Below are 21,515 nucleotides of genomic sequence, written 5' to 3' on the forward strand. Positions count from 1 at the left end.
TGAGAACTGTAGCTCTGTGAGAGGAATAGCGGCCTCCTAATGACTCTCAGCACCTGTAGCAAACTACAGCTCTTAAAATTCTTTAGGGAAAGCCATGACTGTTTAAATTGCTATCATAGATGTTATAAGTAATAAAACTGCTCCTTTCCCCTTATGGGGTACCCAAGAGCCCATATAGAGTCCTTTTGTAGGTTCTCTATCGGTAGGAGAAAATAACAGAGACCAACCAGAGAATATTGAGAAGCAAAGCAGCTAGTAAGCCTGATCTTTATTAACTGTTGCAACAGGGTGCCCCTTTCACACACAGGAGAAGGAGGAGGACCCAGAACCTGTGGGAATGTTCAGGTGTGCAGGAGAGGATATATTGTGAGTTTATATCCTAATCCAACTTGTCCTAACAAGTTCCCAAAGTATCAGCAGAGTTTATAGACATTCCCCTTTAAGTTCGCAACGGTAACGTCTGCACAGGTTCGCTAGAACCTCTATAATAATTACTCTGGTAATTTCCCCTTTGTTCCCTCTTAAAATGCAAGACACGACACAGTCTTTATAAAAGTATAAAAGAGTTTACTCACATTCTGTTCACAATATGATCCCAGAAGGCAGACAGCTTTAAAAAGGTTACATACATTCGGAATCTATCTTATGCGAAGATAGTCCTTATCTCCTCTCTTGGCTGGGAGCCAAGAGAGCATCCTTAGATGTTTCCTCATCAAAGGAAGATGGCAGAGAGAGAGAGAGTGGCTGGCTGCCCTGTGCTTTTATCATTTACCTGCACAGGTGAGGCCACACCCACCTCTGGTCACATGCGGAGGAAGTCCGTCCCAGGAAGTTTACCTGCTTGCTGGACTGACATCCCTCCCCATGTTCTAACATGTACACTCTAGGAATGTTGTCATTGACTGCTCCTGTGTTTACATCCCACAGAACCAAGGTGTGTCCACCCTTACATAGACATTTTTAATTGCCCAGCCTGGAGTTCCAAGACCGCCCCCAGAAACATCATACATCCATCCATCACAGAAGAGGTGTAGCCCAAGATCACGCCCCAGATATATTAAATAGTGGGTGGACATAGCATATGACACAGAGATTTCTCCAAGTAGTTCCTTATACGTAAGCTGGAACTGAACTGAACAGCAAACCGTTCAGCCGGCCTGCTTTTATAGGCAGTCGACTGTCAACATTGTAACAACAACAACCCAGGTTTTCCCGCCTAAATTAACTGACGTGGACCTGAGTGAAAACTATATACACGATACCCCTGGTGGCCAGGGTGAAAACTTCAATACATAACAAGATGCATCATACCTACATCACAGAAAAGGCAGTCTACAGCAGAAATCTGAGTGTGTTGTTTATCTCCTGTCTGGCAAGTTACCTGATTGCATTATCTGGATTTTGGCCACTCTTTTGTTATTATAACTACTTAATTCCTGAATCTAGGTCACAGGAACAGGCTCACACCCTGTTCATATCTTCAATGTGCCCTGAAGACAGGATCTGTGAGGAAAGAGACAATGGGGAGGTTTCCCACTTTGACCTGGCAGAGAAATATTTGAGGTCAATTTGTTCAGGACCTAATCTGTGGGGTTGCAGACATGTGGTTTATATATACAGTTATGAACATTTTTTTAATATGACCTTAAACTTCTTATAACTATAGAACTTTAAATTTATGGAGTGGATGTGGCCTTGGAAAGTTGCTAGTACCATAAGATGTGCTGCCTCATGAAGGGATTTATCTGAGTACAATAAAAGATTTTGGTTCTTTAGGGGCCTTTTCTCTAAGTGTCCTCCCTCCAAAACAAACAAACAAACAAACATACATCCAGTCCCCTTCCCTCTTTCTTTGATCCTGAGAATTTTGGTAGGCCATTTTCACTCAGACCTACAAAATAACCTTTGGATGTGGAGTGTGACGTTTCCATCTCCGTCCACAAGATGGAACTGGGAGAAAGAAGATCTGTGGGATTCTCTCTGCTCAGTCAGAGGAGGAGAAGGAGGGAATTGTGAGCGGCTCTTTAGAGCCTGGGATTGTGTCAAGACATTTCAGTGGCTTCTTTGAGACTGATCATGGCTGGGGTTATCTGGTGTCTGGCTTTGGTTTGGCTGGGCCTGCATCTGACCATGGGGGCCATGGATTCATGCTATGATGCCCATGGACGGGCACAGCGCTGTATGCCCATCTTTGAGAATGCCGCATTTGGGAGGCGTGTGCAGGTGTCCAACACATGTGGCTCCCCACCAGAGGATTACTGTCTCCAGATGGGAACACGAGACTCCACCACACTCTGCCACCACTGTGATGCCGGCAGCGATGTGCTCCACCACAACGCCACCTACCTGACAGACTTCCATAGCCAGGAAGAGCCCACGTGGTGGCAGAGCCAGTCCATGGCCTTTGAGGTCCAGCACCCCAACTCAGTCAATATCACCCTTCACCTGGGTAAGTTAGAGTGACCTTGTTTTTCTCCCTTCTCCCCTCTCCCCTGCAAACTGCAGAAATTATTTTTTAAGATGCAGCCGCCAAACGGTACACTGAAAGCACATTGTCACCTCCAAAAACCCCTGGGAACTGTTGTTTATCCTTCACAGAGCTAGAACTCCCAGCACCCTTAAACTATTGTTCCCAAGTTTCTTGGGTGTGTGTGTGCTTTAAATGAATGATGTGTACACAGCCTTAATTCAGCATCACATGCAGGCACGCTGGCAGGATGAAATTCAGGGATGAGTGGGGTGATCTCTCCTACCTATATCTGAAAGGGTGAAACCCTCCTCAGCCACTTTACCTTATTGTTTTTATCTGGGGGTCTCAGCATTTAACCTTTTATTTCTGTTAGGTTAGGGCAATGGAATTATTTAGAAAATCAACTTGCAATAAGCTTCTAAAGTTTCTATTTTAATTCAAATAAACTACCCCATATGTGCCCACTTGATAGCTGAAATCAGTGGAACTGGCACTTTTAGAATTGCCACATAATGTTCATTCCATGGCTGCAAGGAATGGGATCTTTTAAGGCTTCATTTGCACTATACATTTCATTGCGTTTCACACCACTTCAAACAGAATCCTGGAAAATGTAAATTGTTAACAGAGCTGAGTTTTGTTAGGAAGCCCCCTTTTCCCTCCCAGAGCTACAATTTCCAGAGTGGTTTAACAGCCAAGCCCTCTTCCCACAGAACTCTGGGAATTGTAGCTCTGGGAGGGGAATAGGGAGGTCTCCTAACAACACTCAGTACCCTTAAGAAACTACAGCTCCCGGGTTTATTTGGCTTTTTAAAGCACTATGATACTCCTTGAAACCTGTAGTGCAAATGAGGCTCTAGTTTATGGAACTCCCTGCCTATGGATGTCAGATAGGTATCCTTAAATGTTTTTAGCGCCTGCTAAAGGTCTTTTGGCGGTTTGAATCCTGTTGCTTGGTCCCTGCTCCTGCAAACCTAGCAGTTCAAAAGCACGTCAAAGTGCAAGTAGATAAATAGGTACCCCTCCGGCAGGAAGGTAAACAGCGTTTCTGTGCGCTGCTCTGGTTCGCCAGAAGCGGCTTAGTCATGCTGGCCACATGACCCAGAAGCTGTACGCCGGCTCCCTCGGCCAATAAAGCGAGATGAGCGCTGCAACCCCAGAGTCAGCCACGACTGGACCTAATGGTCAGGGGTCCCTTTACCTTTACCCAGCCATGTAGTTTTATAACAAACATTTGTTTTTAAATCTGCTGACTTTGCCTATATTTTGATCATTTCATTATGTCAACTTGAATAAATATTTTATACCATCTTATGTAAACTGCATAGAAATAATGGGTGATAGTCAACTATTTTTTCCTCAGGGTAGACCTGTTAAAATGTTCATTTCTATAGGTTTGCTCTGAGTAAAACGTCATTGAGTACCATCCATTTGTTTGTTATCAACGGGTTTGTAAAACACATATCTATGTATAGTACTGTGATTAACAAAATAGGTACCGGTATTTTATATTCTGGCTTCCACCTTCATCAGATACTCTGCTAAAAAATGAAATTATATTGTTTCCAAAGTAGCAGTTATGGAGCTTTGAGGATGGAACATTCAGATTGGCTTTGTTTGATGAAGCAAAACGATGTTGGTACTATTCTCCATACTGAGGCCTGCTAACATGTCCTGCAGTGTGTACATGCAGATAGACAGCTATAGATATAGGAAGTGCTTTTATGGGTGGGGGGGGGGGAATGAGACACTGGTACTCATATGTTGATAAAAGTGCCATGGATGCCAATGCAAGATCACTGCCATGAGCAAGAGGTTAGGGCCCTCTGTGGTGAATATCACCACCTAAAAAGCATTGGATATAAGCATATATGTATCCAACTTTAGTTTTATTCAGAGCAGACCCAGAGGAATTAATGAACATGACTAACATAGGTCCGTTCATTTTGGCAGGTTTACTATAAGCAAAGCTGAATTAGATACGATCCCTTGCATTTAATATTTTGAATAGCACAGCTGGAAACACTGGTAGATTTTAGATACTGGCAAATATTCATATAGGCTCTATTTCTGCTGGTTGAAAGATTGGATTGGAAAGATTGGATTTTATTGGAGAACACCGATGTCCTCGACCTGGAAGGATTTGATAATGCTTTTGGGTGGCATGCATATTTGTGGTATGACAAGGTTAAAGTTCATAGATCATTCAAAAACCATATTGTCAGAAGGGCAATTTTTATGGTCTGGTCAAAATATAAAGACTTATTGGAGAGTAAAACTCCGAGGTGGCTCTCACCGATGGAGGCCAAAGCACGGAAAAGACTCAATATGGAGGCCCACTGGCCTAAATATTGGGAAATAATTGAAAAAATTGGAGATAATTGGAGGTTGCAGAGTATGGAAAAGTTAAAAAACAAGGTGCGAGATTGGTTACATTATGCTCAAATTCAGGAAGTTTTTAAAGCGGACAAAAAAGTGGGTTTTCAGGAGGAAAAGTCGAAATTAGAGACAGAGCTGCTTGAGCCAAAATCTAAGTTAATTTCGAGAATGTACAACTTGTTGCTTAAATGGAATACACAGGATGAGATTGTTAAATCCTCCATGATAAAGTGGGCGCAGGATTTGGGGCACAACATTATGTTTGAAGACTGGGAAAGGTTATGGAACACCGGAATGAAATTTACGGCATGTAGTGCCCTGAAGGAAAATATTATGAAAATGACATACCGGTGGTACATGACCCCAGTCAAGCTTGCAAAGATATATCACCTGTCTGACAACAAATGTTGGAAATGTAAAGAGGAGGAAGGGACATTCTTACACATCTGGTGGACCTGCCCGAAGGTGAAGGCCTTCTGGGAGATGATACATAATGAACTAAAAAAGGTACTTAGATTTACCTTACCCAAGAAACCGGAGGCCTTCCTCCTGGGCATGGTAGACCAGAGGGTGGCCAAGAAAGATAGAATTTTCTTTATGTACGCTACTACAGCAGCAAGGATCCTGATGGCAAAGCATTGGAAGACACAAAATTTACCCACATTGGAAGAATGGCAGACGCAGCTGATGGACTATATGGAACTGGCTGAAATGACCGGCAGAATCCGAGACTCGGGAGAAGAAGAAACGGAGGAAGTTTGGGAAAAATTTAAGGACTATTTGAAAAGGCATTATAAGTTGTATGAATGTTAAAAAATGCTCCTTTTTAGGAAATTACAGCTTCAGCATCGGTTAATTTTTTGAATTGGAAAATAAGGAACAACAAGACAGAAGTGGTGTAATGAAATAATTTTATTGTGTTGAAACTAAAACAATGGATTTGGACTGAAATGTTTAGAGACCAGATATCACGATAAAATGGAAGATATACTATTAGGTTTAAAATAAGTTAACAATTTGCTGAGGTTTTAAACTTACAGAGAATGCAGTGTTCGGAAGATGGGGGGAGTCCACTAGATTTATGGAAATAAGTGTTTGGAAGTTGGATTTGGTATACTATAAACTTAATAAAAATTATATTAAAAAAAAATATTTCTGTTTTGGAATGCATGTGTTCATGTTGCAACATGTGAACATTGAAGAGCTTGTGGTATGGTACCAGTGACCCATCTAGTGCACTATCCTGTTCTCACAGTGGCCAACCAGACGTCTCTGGGAAGCCTGCAGCCAGAACACTAATTGCACTTGCGATTCCCAGCACTTACGATTCAGAGACATATTGTATATAGATAATATTGTAGAGATTAAGACCTAAACCATATTTTAACTGCTGCCACAACTGTTTTGTTTATTGTTATATTGATTGTTAACTTAAACTTACTTTTATTGTGTTTATAATTTGTTTAGTACGGTATGTGAGTCCAGTCTGGGACCGTAATAAATTCAATTCAAATTCAGAGGCATATTGCTTCCACCTGTGACAGTGGACAATAGTCAGCCTGAAAAATTAGCAAGTAATTGAAGTGCTCCTTAAAATAATTGTTGTTGTTGTTGTTGTTGTTGTTGTTGCAACTGAAGTGCTCTGTAAAAGAATAGCTGTTGCTGCTGTTGTTGTTAATTTATATACCAGTTTATTCCCTGACAGGGACTCAAGGTGGCCTACAAATAAAAAAGAGCTAAAAAAATGTGTGTGGTCCAAAAGAATTCTAGTGAAAAAGCTTGAAAAATAGCAATAATCAATCAAATAGAAACCCATTGTTACATGCTAATGGCTTATCTCTGACAAAATAATAATTCCTCTCTGCTAAGATGGAGATGGAGAACCTGTGCTGCCCTCCCTCCACACATTACTAGACTCCAGCTCCCATCAGCCCCAGACAGCATGGCCAACAGTCAGGGTTACTAAAGTCCAGTAACGTCTGGAGGTCCACAGGTTCCCTATTACTGTGCTAAGGTCTTACCACCTTTCCCAATATTAACTGACTTGTATATATTGCTATTTCTGGGATACTAGAATTTGTTAGCAAATGTTAGCAATAAATGAATATTGGGCATATTGAAGGGAAGATAACTGCTGCAGCAATTCCCCTGAAAAGTGCCACACATGGAAATTCCTGGGTTTAGCCTAAGCAAACTAGTCTGGCTGGGCTGGTTGAATATAAACCATTATGAAACCAGGGCCAGGCATCCACACATCAAAGAAGGAGTCTGGGTCTGCACAAAACAGGGGTTGCAAAGGTAATGGGGAGGAGCCTGAATGGAGTGTACCTCCAGGGATGAAGTCAAATGGCTGTGTTAGAAGCACCGAAGTGACCTCCCTGGGGTGCAAGCCTGGGCAGTGTGTATTGAGGCCCTGAACTGCCTAGATGAGAAGACCACCCTCTTAAAGGTAAAGGGACCCCTGACCATTAGGACCAGTTGTGGCTGACTCTGGGGTTGCGGCGCTCATCTCGACTTATTCCCTTTAAAGGTAAAGGGACCCCTGACCATTAGGACCAGTTGTGGCTGACTCTGGGGTTGCGGCGCTCAACAGGGACTTATTCACAAATCTGGGGACTGTCCCCGGGAAACAGAGATGTCTGGTAACCCTAATTATAACTCCCACATAAGTGGGGGGATGACTGTATAGTTACTATATATTTGGTAACTATAGCAATAACCAAAACAAAAAAAATTCCTTCCAGTAGCACCTTAAAGACCAACTAAGTTAGTTCTTGGTATGAGCTTTCGTGTGCATGCACACTTCTTCAGATACACATGTGCATGCACACAAAAGCTCATACCAAGAACTAACTTAGTTGGTCTTTAAGGTGCTACTGGAAGGATTTTGTTTTGTTTTGACTATGGCAGACCAACACGGCTCCCTATCTGTAACTATAGCAATAGCAACGCACATACCATCTTGGTGCCTCACTAGCTTTGAGCAATTTCATTATATCCTTATATCCTGTTGCCCTCCCAAATCTTGGCTCCATTGCAATTATGGAATGATCTCTGATGACTGCTAAACAAATAAGCAGTAACTGCTCTAGCCTGAATCTCTGAGGACAAAATTTTATGTGTGTGTCTATTTTGCATGGGGGGCTGTACTGTTGCCCTGCCCAGATGGCAAAACTGGAGGGGGTGGGTGGAGGGTTGGAGGTTCAAGCGATGGCCATCGAGTCCCAAGAGAAGAGAGGCCCTTCAGGCCAAGAGAGTTTGGAACAGTCTGCTTCTGAAAGAGGTCACTCCTTTCCCAACCCCCTGTGAACGCGCCCACATCTGTTACAAATTGACAGGATGTTTGGACTGGCCATTCTACTTGGGATGAAAGGAGCTGGCCTAGCTCCAGTCTCTGACACCTCTGTTAAACCAGACTTTCCCCCGCTTGACCCAGTACTGTGTTTCAAGGAAAAGACAATACAGTATGTGTTTTAGAGACAGCTTCTCTAAAAGCCCTTAGACATGACATGGGAGGACGGGGACACGAATGTGACTATAGTCATACCTCGGGTTGAATATGCTTCAAGTTGAGCGTGTTTGAGTTGCGCTCCGTGGCAACCCGGAAGTAACGGAGTGTGTTACTTCCGGGTTTCGCCGCTTGCGCACGCGCAGACGCTCAAAATGACGTCACGCGCATGTGCAGAAGCGGCAAAAAGCGACACGCACATGTGCAGTTACGTTTGCTTCTAGATGTGAACGGGGCTCTGGAATGGATCCCGTTCATATCTAGAGGTACCACTGTACTAGGAACAAGCTGGTGTCCACTGAAGCAGAACTTGGTTGTCATTTGTTTCTGTTACTCCTCCCTCACAGAAAATCTGTTCCCAGAGGCCACATTTACACCATACATTTAAAGCACTATGATACCGCTTTAAACAGAAACAGCTTCCCCAAAAAGATAACGTGAGCTATAGTTTGTTAAAAGTGCTGAGAATCTTAAGGTGACCCCTGTTCCCCTCACAGAGTTAGAATTTCCCTGTGAAAAGGGATTGACTGTTAAACCACTCAGGGAATTGTAGCAGCAAATTGTTTGGGCTTGCCCTGGAGGAACCTGTGGCCCTCTGAGTGTTGCTTGCTTCCAACTCCCATGAGCTCCCACCAACATGGTCAATGGTGAGGGATGATAGGAGTTACAGCCTGGCAACATCTTAGTGTAGGACTGTAGGCAATCTATGAGAGATTGCAATTCCTGCAGGCTCTGTTGGAGGTGGGAGAAGTACACATTGTCCTAGCTGAAGAACAACACATTTTCCGGCAACCGGAGCAAATTGCAGTTGAGTCTAACAGTGGCAAAGTAAATACCATTGCTATTTCTAAACAGGATGTTGAAAACTCACCCAAACACACTACCGCCTCCACAAAGGAAAGCCGGCACCTCTATCCCCTGCTAATAGGCTTCTCAGAGTAATCTGTGGACCACTGATACAACGAGGATGCTGAATTCAATGGCGCGATCCAGACCAGCAAAAAATCCTTACCTTCTTCCGAAGGAATCATTAATATATTGTCATTAATAAACAGTAGTATTTAGATAATATTTGGAGTACTGAAGGGGAGATTCCAGGCCAGTGGAAAAATTACTGGCTAAGCTCTTTTTCCAGGTCAGGGCCTCACCCAGGATAGAGGCAGTTGACAAGAAGTGTTGATGACCCATCCCTGAGAACACCTTGGGTCTGTGGCTACTGGGGCGGAGAAAGGTTTGGGATTGAAAATAAGAGAGGAGGCAGACTGTGCTGTGAGATGGCAATGCTGTAAGATCTGCACCTCCTTCATCTAAACTCAGCTGTAAATATGTGTATTTATGTGGGGGTTACGTTCTGAACCTCCGTATGCATATGTGAAATCGCATAAAATGGGGAGCACCTGGAGAGTCCTCCTGGCTCCTGAGAAGACCCATCCCAGAGCCCACAGAGGACAAGCCAGTGGCTTGCAGTTGCTACTACTCTACCCCCCCACATCAGCTGTTAGGTAGGAGGTCTCAGCAAAGCCCTGCTGTGGCACTGGCTCCTGAAGAGACCCTCCCCAGCACCCTAAGAGGACGTCCTCTTTGGGCTCTGGACAAAGTCTCTTCATGAGCCAAGAGGACCCTTCAGGGTGCAATTACAGGATTCACTTCCAGAATTCTGGCACGGCATATGTGCACAGTCACATGCAAACAGTGCATGTGTAAATGGGAACTTGCCTGTAATTAAGCCATATTTCTTATAGACACTACAGCCTCCTCCACATCTTGATTCTCAACAGAAACACAACCCTAGATGAGAGCCTGAAACCCACTGTAATTGTGTGTACCTCTCAGCAGAGATTGGGGTCTTCCCTTCAATGTTCCAAATATTATCTAAATACTACCTGTTATGTACTGAATTAAATAGGATCCAAACTGCAACAGTCTGATTGGTCCTAGAACAATAGGATCCAAAAGGCAGCAGTCTGATTGGTCCTAGAACAATAGGATTCAGAATGCAGCAGTCTGATTGGTCCTAGAACAATGCAGCAATATGATTGGTTGGCAGGAATCACCCAATCATGCTCCAGATAGAAGTGAATCCACAACCTGATTGCCTTACAGTAGAATTCCAGAATTAGCCAATCATGTGCAGCCCATTGTGTAAATAATGTATATAAAGCAGATACTTTGAGGGGACTTTCATTCATTCCTCCTCACCACTATGAGCTGAATAAAGAGCATGAAATCACTTTGTGACTCTGAGTATATTTCACTACCGTTAATTAATTTCCACCATTCACTAACATACTATGGTCCCCTAGATCTACTGTATTTCAAAATTCAGCTGTTAACCATGAGAGCTAAGGATCAAACTTTGGAAGCAGAATGTGTCTAAATACTAGATGCTGAGGGGTGGGGACACAATGTTTGTTTTAAATACTAACAGCAGCCTTGTTGCTCAGAAATCCCAACAAACTCCTTCCAATCAGTTCTGTTTTGATATCTGTGGCTAAAATCAGTGCAGTTTTGAGGACCACCTGCTTCTTTTTCTGCATGAGTCACTGTTCTTGTTGGGCTCAGAAAATTGACTCATGCAGAGACACAATTCCACTGCATGAGTGGATCAGGAATCTATCAAGCAGGTCTGATTGCGCATCTTCAGTTGTGCATGGGCCAACTGAAAGAACAGTGTAGTAGGGCAGTGGGATCACTTCCTCAGTGACTTAATGCTTAGCACCAGTGTTTTTCTTCTAGAAAAAGAGGTACTGGTACTCCATACCGTTCAGTATCTCCAGAAAAAAACTCACTCCTTAGCACTCACAAGAGCCTTCAATTGCTCATTGTTTTTGACGCAGAAACGCCTACAACAGACATCTCCCCCTCATCTGTTCCAGGGTTACTTGCCAATCCCCTACCCTGCCCAAGTGAGGGGCACAGAAAGTCTGTTGGTGGATTCAAAATCTCATCTTTTACTTGCTAATCAATGACAGATGCTGCCGTCTACCCTTGCAGTAGCTGTTGGATAACTCAACACATGCCTGCAAGGTTCTTGCATTGTCCCAGCTCCTTCACAGACATTTTTCATATGGGTGCAATTAAGTGTTTGTTTTCCCCACCCCTTAGTCCCAGAATAATTGCCTTTTCTCAACATTTTGGATTCATTAGGGTCCCAAATGAGGCTAGCTGATTGTGCCGTCTTTTTTCATCGCAAATAATTTTGCAGCGGGGAAGTGGCTCTTCACTGGTTGCATTCTTTCCCCTGCAGCTGACAAAAGATTTGGTGGTTGTTGTCTTTTTATAAAAAAATTAAAAATATGAACGCTGGATGAAGGAACTGAGAAATTCTGTTTCTGCTCACCACAAGGGGAAACAGACACTGTGTCACCTTCTTTCCAACCCAAAAAATGGCTAGCAGTGCACATGTTGATCTAATTCTTGAGGACTATTTTCGGCAGGCTGGCGTCACTGTGCAGCACCCTCAGGCTCTGACGCAGTCCCTTGAAAGGTCACTGAAACTTAGAGGGGGAAATGTCTGTCCCTGAAAGGAAAAGTGAAGTGGATAGGTAGCAGGGCAACTTAGAGGTCCCCGCGAACCAACAGTGGGAATGAAAGGAATTAGTGGTTGAGCTGCGACCTGGCGTCGGTGGCTTTGGCCTTTCACCTGCTGCTATATGTTGTGGTTGTTTAGTCGTTTAGTCATGTCCGACTCTTCGTGACCCCATGGACCAGAGCAAGCCAGGCACTCCAGGCACTACATACTTCCCACCAAATATTTTCCACTGAAAGAATAAGGCCCCACTCTGCACTATACATTTAAAGCACTATAGTATCACTTTAAACCATGGGTAGGCAAACTAAGGCCCGGGGGCCGGATCCTGGCACAATCGCCTTCTAAATCCGGCCCACAGATGGTCCGTGAATCAGCGTGTTTTTACATGAGTAGAATGTATCCTTTTATTTAAAATGCATCTCTGGGCTATTTGTGGGTCCTGCCTGGTGTTTTTACATGAGTAGAATGTTTGCTTTTACAGTGGTAACTTGGGTTACATACACTTCAGGTTACATATGCTTCAGGTTACAGACTCTGCTAACCCAGAAATAGTACCTCGGGTTAAGAACTTTGCTTCAGGATGAGAACAGAAATTGTGCTCCGGGGGCGTGGCGGCAGCAGGAGGCCCCATTAGCTAAAGTGGTGCTTCAGGTTAAGAACAATTTCAAGTTAAGAACGGACCTCTGGAATGAATTAAGTACATAACCCAAAGTACCACTGTATTTAAAATGCATCTCTGGGTTATTTGTGGGGCATAGGAATTCGTTCATACTTTCCCAAAAAAATATAGTCCGCTGCGCCCCCCCCCCCAAGGTCTGAGGGACAGTGGGCTGACGCCCTGCTGAAAAAGTTTGCTGACCCTTGCTTTAAACTATGGGTTGGCAAACTAAGGCCCGGGCCAAATCCGGCCCAATCGCCTTCTAAATCCGGCCCGTGGACGGTCCTGGAATCAGCATGTTTTTACATGATTCTACTCCTCTCAAAGCTACAATTCCTAGAGTTCCCTGTGAAGATGGATTGGGTTTTGATACCCAGAACATAAAGTCAATTCACATGAGGTGACAGTAAGACCTCTGAAGCCCAGCCAGCAGTACCCCACATTAACAGGAACAAGCTTTCTACAACATGCCAAAGAATCCTCTGGGAAGTTCTGAGTTTCCTCAGCAGATGAACTGATGCGGGCAAGGGTGTAACTATTTTTTGTTTTTGTTGTTTTAAACCCACTGATTGCTATAACTGCATTATGGCCCTTAATGATTTAATCCGTTCCAGCTGCTTTTTCCATCTTTTGCTGGCACGGAACAGCCCTGATGCCACTGCGCCATGATGCTTTCTGTGGATGAAAGACCTTTGCTTGTTGATTTAGGGGAGAAGAAGGAGAAGAAGAAATAAACATTCACATTTAGATCCAAGAGATAGCGGGGAAAGTGAAACTCTCTGTGTTTTATTCCAAGAACACTAGATGGTCTTGCCGAGACATAGGGATGCAGGAGAAAATTGATTCAGTTCACAGTTAAAGGCAAACTGGCCATAATTTGTACTAACCGTAACTTAGCCATCCTTCAAAATGCTCAAAATCTTGCATTGCAGTTCTCAAACCAAGTTATGGACACAAAAAACCGTTAGTGAAGGTCATGTGTGCAGGAAAGTGCATAGATTAGTAAAAATATATTTTTAAAATGCATTATTTTAAGGGAAATTTATTGCAAAAGTGTGTACATTGGGCAAAATTGTATACAGACAAGTGTATTAGGAAATTTTCTCACTAAGATGCTGGTGAATTTTCATGGGGACTTGTTAAAAAAAAGATATTCACAAAATGATATGGAAATGTGGAGAAATGAGTTTAAGACTGGAAAAACAAGAAACTGAAATTGACAGATTCTCCTATCCCCAGCTGATAGGTTTTCCAGGAAAGGAATGAGCAGAATGTTTATAAGGAAGGTAATTATTTTTTTTAGAAGAGACAATAGGGCACATCAACAAAAAGGTTGTAGCATGGAGTGTTCCCTGTTCAGGGACAGGGTGATGACTGGCCAAATAACAAATCTCCCCTGGGGATGAGGAGAATTTATCACTTTAACAAAAAGAGCCCATCCGAAGATAACAGTGATTAAAGTGGAGCACTTAAGAATACTTGACCATTCTTTATTTTCTCCCCTTTTAGGAAAATCTTATGAAATCACCTACGTGAGGTTGAAATTTCACACCAGCCGCCCAGAGAGCTTTGCCATCTATAAGCGGAGCCATTCTAACAGCCCCTGGATCCCTTACCAGTATTACAGCGCCTCGTGTGAGAAGACATATAGGAAGCCAGAAGGACAGTTCTTGCGGCCTGGCCAAGATGAGCGGGTGGCACTCTGTACAGACGAGTTCAGCGACATTTCCCCACTGAGTGGGGGAAATGTGGCCTTCTCCACCCTTGAAGGCCGGCCTAGTGCCTACAGCTTTGACCAGAGTCCCATTCTCCAGGTACAAATCTCTGGGTGGGTGGTCCCTTAACACAAGAACAACGGCCTGGTAGTATAATCAGGAAACACTGAAGAACAAACTAGAGTGGTACCTCAGGTTACAGACGCTTCAGGTTACAGACGCTTCAGGTTACAGGCTCCGCTAACCCAGAAATAGTACCTCGGGTTAAGAACTTTGCTTCAGGATGAGAACAGAAATTGGGCGGCAGCAGCGGGAGGCCCCATTAGCTAAAGTGGTACTGAAGGAGGAGAGGACAGGTTAAGATACCCTAAAACCTGTGTAGTCACCCCACCCCCCCAACCAGGCCTCAAGACTTTTCAAAATTACTTTCTCACTCCCACTTCCCTCTCCCGGGCACAGTGCTCTTCCCACCCGTTCAAAAGGCCTGAAAAGGCTACAGTACCTCAGGTTAAGAACAGTTTCAGGTTAAGAACAGACCTCCAGAATGAATTAAGTTCTTAACCCGAAGTACCACTGTAGAATAAATCCACCAGAAAGGCACGATGATTTTGTGAAGAACATGTTGCAGAATTTGCCTGCAATAAAAGACCTGCCTGTTCTTTCTTTTGCTTCGTCTTCTTCTTTTTCCCCTCTTCTTCTTCTTCTTCTTCTTCTTCTTCTTCTTCTTCTTCTTCTTCTTCTCTTTTTCTTCTTTTTTGTAAGGTTTAAAAGTAATAAATATTATTTTTTTAAAAAATAAATAAATAAAAGACCAGCCTGGAGGGGCCTGGCATCTGGAAGGCCACAGGTTCCCCAATCTTGGAACTGTGTTTCAGTTTAACCTCACCCACCCATGCAGGCAGGATGAGGCAAAACAGGAAGGTGCCGGCCTACCAGTGCAGCTCCCCACAAACCTCCCTTACATTGGTCAGGCAGCAGTGTCTGCAGTGTGATGGTGGTTTCCAGCAAGATACAGGAGTTATTGCGAGATTTTGGTGAGATCTTGAGAGACCTTGCCAGAACCTGCTACTGCCACTTTAGGCTCTCTTTAGGTTCTGCTGCCTGAAGTGTCTGCCTCAGTCTGTCCCATAGGTGGACTGGCCCTGCACCTAGGAGGTCCGTTGGTTTCAGTTGGCCACAGCAGTTCTTTTCAGTCAGTGTGCCATGGCAACCTGGGTGCCTTGAACAATGCTCAGTTGCCATGAGCAACACCGGCCTCTGTTCCTCTCCCCCCCCCCCATGCCCTCTCACATCTCTGTCTCCCAAAGACTTTCACAGCTGTTTGTTTCATTCCCAGCCACACACTCCCCTGGCAAATGGTACCTTTGGGGCTGGGCAGGGGGTACTGGTTGCCAGGAGCTAAGGTGACCTTGGAGTAAGCAAGCAAGCGTTTGCTGTGTGCAAGGCCTGCCTGGGAGCTGAGTGCCTGGTGCTGAAGGGGAGCCTTTCTGCCATGCAGGCCTGGCAGTGCCTGCTGCTGCCATTGCTGTCTCCCAAAGTACTGGCCTCACATTCGCCTTTGGCCAGTCTCTGTTGGGCCACTAAGGCTGGGAGCATCCTTGTCCCAGGCCCTTGTGGGGCAACGTGAGGAGGCACCTCTTTTGGGTACAGGAGGGGTAGCAGCTGTCCAGGGGACTCCCAAGAAGAGGGGAGAGGAGAGGAGGCTGAGGGAACACTCCAAAGGGAAAGTGTTTGAATAGGGGTGAGGGGTTGCTGGCTCTGCAGGTAAGGGGTGACATAACTGGGCTCATAAGCCCCACAGGGGTGTCACAGAAAGAATTGGTCACGGGTGCTGTGGACTCAATAAGGTTGATAACCTCTGGGGTACAGTCCATTGGGACTGGTAGGGGGGAAGGCAGGGAGACCAACAGTAGGTGGAGCCAGAGAGCCAGTGGCAAGCAAAGCCAGCCCATTCTAGTTTTGTCCCTGTCCTCCTCCCTGGTGAGTGCTGAGACTAAGCAGAATGGAAATGAAATTAATTTTTTTTTAAAAAAATTGTCCAGTAGTTGGTCTCTAAGGTGCAACTGGACAATTTTTTTAATTTTTATTTTTTTATTTCGACTGCGTCAGACCAACATGGCCGCCTCCCTGAATCCAGAATTGAGCTGACAGCCACTGACACCTTCTAAATGGTTTGTTCAAGAAATATAGCCCACAAAGGAATGTGGCCTTTGAACTCTAAAAATCCTCTGCCCTTCTGCTCTTGATCAATCAGATGTCCTGTACCCCTACTATTTGCTTACTTTCTCACTTACTATAATTAATTTCTTCATCCAAGGATCACAGGGAAGTTTGCAATATAAAAACACAAAAATAAATAAAATAGTAACAAACAAAAACTGTTATGTACTAAGCTTGGATCCTAGAACAATAGACAAGTAGGATCTTGGAATGCAATAACTGATTGGCCTGCAGGAAAAGACCAATCAGACTCCAGGAGGGAAGGAGAATCAGCCAATCAGACAGGACTCATTGTGTAAATAATGTATATAAAAACCTGAGGTTTGGGGGGCAATTGAATCACTGTTTTACAAGCTGCAATAAAGAGCATGAAATCACTACAGGACTCAAGAGTATATTTCAAAAACAATACCCCCATCTGCTGTTCTTCAAAGTCCCAGGCTCCTCCCCTTCTCTTAGAATCTGAGCCTTTGCTAAAAGCCTTTGGTCAGTGCTTTCCCCCCTAGGAGGTACTTAAGGTACACAGTACCGGCATGTCTTCTTCTTGTTGTTAAAAAGTGTGGCACTTAGTGTAACAACTTCATGGTGAGTATCAACACCTATTTTTTATAGGAAAAAGCATACATTTCGGTCCCAGTGGATTGTCATACTGATCCTGTGTAATTCTGTAGGAGTGGGTGACCGGGACGGATTTGAAGATTTCTTTGGACCGGCTAAATACCTTTGGGGATGACATCTTCAAGGATCCCAAGGTGCTGCAGTCTTACTACTATGCCATCTCAGACTTCTCCGTAGGGGGCAGGTAAGATGGGATGGGTGGGCGGAAAGAGGTCCCCGCTTCTTAAGGCTCAAGTGTAAAATCCTAGCCCAAGGACCACTACCCTTTTTTCAGCATGAGGGGTCACCACATCTGGAAATCAAAGAAATTCTCCTGGGTCCCAGCAAATGGCTATTTTACAATTTCCTGGAGATAACAGGAATTGAACCTGGGACCTTCTGCATGCAAATCATGCTTTACTGCAGCTAAGACAGTGTTTCAAATGAGGCCGGATAAGGATTGCTGATTAAAGAAGCAAAACATGTGTCCTTTGGGTGGAGGGAGGGATAAATAGGGGTGGGGAAATCATGGTCCCAAATGTTTCCCCATTCTACCTCCCCCGTTCCTGGTTTTCTTTCTGCCCATTTCTGCTGCAGTGTTAAGAAAACACACTAGAGAAAAAGGAGGATGGGAGGGTGAGGGTGGTCTTATGAAAGCACAGAAGGACCACACTGGCTTTATCTGTCTTGAGTCTTTCTCCCAAGCAGCTGGGATTTGTTTTCTTCTGAACGGGCCACCCTCAGAGACTCCAAGCACAGCGAGTCCTGGGATTAGGGGTCAGGGATAAGCCCTGGATAAAAGAGGTGAAGGGTGCTATGGACTTGATTTGTGTTCTGTCTCTCAAACTTTGCTTTGCATATGTGTTCCCTTGAGGAGAAGAATGTATTTTCCTCATTTTCAACAAAGGCGCATTCAGGACAGACAAGGGGTCTGGAGCGCAGAGAATGTTGTTGGGTTTGTTTTTGTTTTAAATAGCCTACCCTGCTTTGGAGAAGTTCCTAACTGAAGAGGTGAATAATACTGAAAGGGTCAGTTGTCCATGTTTGGGTCTCTCCTAGGTGCAAGTGTAATGGCCATGCTAGTGAATGCATCCCAAATGAAGAGGATCAGTTGGTTTGCCTCTGCCAGCACAACACCACTGGGGAAGACTGCGAGTTGTGCCAGCCGTTTTATCAGGACCGCCCGTGGGCACGGGGCACCGCTGAGGCTGCCAACGAGTGTCTCCGTAAGTGGCATGTTGGAGTCTGGCAACTGTGGTCATTTCCAGCATAAGGAATAGCCTCAGAGCAGAAGGACCACCTATAGTTCCGGGTTCCTTTCCCCCTCGGAAAATTTATTTCAGTGGGTCAACTCTTGAGTATGTTGGAGAGCACCCATTATTATTATCATTATTAATCTACAGTGCAATCAGGATACCGTAAGCAAAAATAAAACAGAGAAGTCTCTGCCCCCAAGGCAATAAAAGTTAAGACAATAAGTTTTGGCAAAACAATCTTGTGTTTGTTTGGGTTTTTTTGTGCCCAGCATGCAACTGTAGCGGCCGATCAGACGAGTGCTTTTATGACTGGGAGTTATACCGACGCACTGGGCACGGTGGCCACTGCCGAAATTGCCAGGACAACACGGACGGCCCGCACTGTGAGCGCTGCCGCCAGAATTTCTACCGCTGGGATACCCAGGCGGCATGCCAGCCCTGCAGCTGCAACCCAGCAGGTAGGCAGATTGGGGAGGCAGTATGAAGGGTAGGGGGGCAGGAAGGGGGAAGTGACATAAAACTCCTAGCTATCTTCTTTGACTGGTAGCACATGAATATATAGAGAGAGAGGGGGAGAGAGAGAGAGTTTTTAATACAAGATTGTTCACAACAGAGACTTCACCCACATATTATTATGCCACTTTAAACAGCCATGGCTCTCCCCTCCCCCCCCAGCATCCTTTGTTCAGGGAGGTGAGAGTTGTTAGGAAACCCACCATTCCCCTCACAGAGCTAAAATTCTCAGAGTGGTTTAGCAATCAGCTGTTCTCCCGAGCTTCCTCCCTGGCATCTCCAGGTGGGGCTGGAAATGCCCTTGCCTGAAACCCTGGAAGAAGAAGAAGAAGAAGAAGAAGAAGAAGAAGAAGAAGAAGAAGAAGAAGAAGAAGAAGAAGAGTATTAGTAGTAGTAGTAGTAGTAGTTTGGATTTGATATCCCGCTTTATCACTACCCTAAGGAGTCTCAAAGCGGCTAACAGAGACGCGAACCTGGTTCACCAGATTACGAGTCCACTGCGCTTAACCACTACACCACAATGGAGAGCTACTGCCAGTCAATGTAGATAATCCTGAACTATATGGAGCCAATGGTCTGACTCAGTATAAATCAAATTCCTCAGTTCCTTTGTTGACACTTTATATCTTCCCAGGTTCCTTGAATCCCCAGTGTGACAGCTCAGGGGCCTGTGAATGCAAAGCAACGGTGACAGGCTGGAAGTGTGAGCGTTGCCGAGATGGATTCCATTCCCTCAGTGAAGGCGGGTGCAGGTGAGAGGAGGAGGAGGAATAGTATCCCCCTGGAACTGTGGCAGGGGCAGGACTAGCTCTACCGTTAGGCAAAGTGAGGTGGCCACTTCAGGTGGTAGAAGCTGGGATTCCTCCTGGGCCCCAAGCCACTGTCACTATTCAGCATACTCCTCTCCACCTGTTCCCATTCTTCTGAGCTGATGCTAGGAATGGTGAAGAAATTCAATTTTGTTTGCATTTCAGTGGGAAGGTGCACTTCTCAAATCAATACACAAAGCGAAACATGGCTACCTTTCAAAATTAACTTCTCAGAGTGTTTTGATTTGATTCTCCAACCAAAGTGCATGTATTAGGAAAATATGCACATAAAAACGCATTTACTGGGGCAAAATAACATACAAAGTGCACTACATTAGAAGAAATTGCTTGCAAAAATGCATGTGTTAATCTACACTGCATATAAAAGTGTGTTTATTAGGAGGAATTCACACAAGATGCTAACAAATTTCTTGACTGTTTTTACATATACTAGGGGCTGTGCCGTTGTTCACTCCTGTCACCAGGCCTCCTGCCATTCCACCCACACTGACCCCCTAGAACTGCGCCTTCCCTCTCCATGCAATTATGAATCCTCTGATGGGGATTATGTAATGACAGTCTTACATTTTTATGTACCGTATTTTTTGTCCCATAGGATGCTCCGTCCCATAGGATGCACCTAGTTTTTTTGGAGGGAAATAAAGGATTTTCCCCCCCTTTATTTCCCCCCCCAAAAAAAACACCAGGTCGGGGAAACCGAACCAGGTTGAGGAACAGCGGGATGGCAGCACTGCGCCTCCTTGCTGTCCCCCGAGCTTGTAGGGCTGGCCGATGTCTGCCCGGCGCGTGGGATGCTCTGCTTCAGGGCGCCCTGCGCGCCGGGCGGCAGGCTGCTATCCGCAGCCTAGACAGCCCTGCAGAAACTCCCGCAGGGCTGCCTAGGCTGCGGATGTGTTCCCAAAGTGCCGGGCGCTCTGCTTTCAGTGCGCCCGGCGCTCTGGGAAGCAGGCTGCGGGTGTGTTCCTGAAGCCTGGAGAGCGAGAGGGGTCGGTGCGCACCGACCCCTCTCGCTCTCCAAGCTTCAGCGAAAGCCTGCATTTGCCCCATAGGATGCACCCAGATTTCCCCTTCATTTTTGGAGGGGAAAAAGTGCGTCCTATAGGGCGAAAAATATGGTATATAGGAAGATATAAAACCTATAATTGCTGCAGAATTGTGGATAACGGAATTTAAGATGGGGGGGGGAGGGAGAAACCAAAACTGACACATTTGTCCATCCCTAGCGGGCAGCAACACTTTCTTGTTGCAGGGTTGGCTGCCTCGCCTAGTTCCCTTCTTTCAACACGTCTCAGACGTTGTCTGGGAAAGTCCCCTTACTGAGAGAGCAGGCAAAGAGGCAGCCAGGCCAGGCCACACACCCCAGCAGCCATGATCCATGTGGATACCTTGCTCTGGTCACTTCGCACATGCTGGAACTGGCGCTGCTGTACTGCAGCCTTTGTTTGAGTGACACAACTTACCGGTATGTTTCATTGGCCTCCTTTTTCAGACCTTGCGCTTGTGATGCAGCTGGCAGTGTAGGAACATGTGACCCTAACACAGGACACTGCAGGTGCAAAGAGAAGGTAGAAGGGTACCTGTGCAACAGGTGAGTAATCTTGATCTCCCGCCTCTCTTCCTTTCCCTCTGTTGTTCCTAGCCCTGTGCAAACATAAGACTGTAACCTCCTCAGAGGAGGGATCTGTCTTTTTTATTGAGGAGAATAAAAGCACCTCCAGATATTGCTGAACTACAGCTCCCATCAGCCCCAGCAATCATGGCCAATGGCTAGGGATGAGAGGAGTTTTAGTTCTGTAACATCTGGTGGGCCAAAATTTCTCTGCACCTGATTTTAAAA

The 21,515-nt window shown here is 45.1% G+C and overlaps 1 protein-coding gene across 3 annotated transcripts in view; it reads left to right on the forward strand.

The window, feature by feature from the left end:
- Window positions 1–1,886: 1,886 nt before the first annotated feature.
- LAMC3 (laminin subunit gamma 3) overlaps window positions 1,887–21,515 on the forward strand; it is a 68,089-nt gene continuing 48,460 nt past the window's right edge. The window contains exons 1-7 of one of the 3 annotated variants that reach the window (XM_081896719.1): window positions 1,887–2,449; window positions 14,057–14,361; window positions 17,154–17,284; window positions 18,139–18,305; window positions 18,605–18,793; window positions 19,483–19,600; window positions 21,168–21,266. In XM_081896719.1, the coding sequence (XP_081752845.1) occupies window positions 2,077–2,449; window positions 14,057–14,361; window positions 17,154–17,284; window positions 18,139–18,305; window positions 18,605–18,793; window positions 19,483–19,600; window positions 21,168–21,266 (1,382 nt within the window). In that variant the 5' untranslated portion in view covers window positions 1,887–2,076. Of the gene's footprint in view, window positions 2,450–14,056; window positions 14,362–15,133; window positions 15,280–15,593; window positions 15,800–17,153; window positions 17,285–18,138; window positions 18,306–18,604; window positions 18,794–19,482; window positions 19,601–21,167; window positions 21,267–21,515 lie in introns of those variants that run through there. The other 2 variants (XM_081896720.1, XM_081896721.1) reach the window with 2 other exon arrangements.

The sequence above is a fragment of the Podarcis melisellensis genome (genome assembly GCF_964234715.1).
Source record: "Podarcis melisellensis genome assembly, chromosome: Z".
Taxonomy (NCBI): domain Eukaryota; kingdom Metazoa; phylum Chordata; class Lepidosauria; order Squamata; family Lacertidae; genus Podarcis; species Podarcis melisellensis.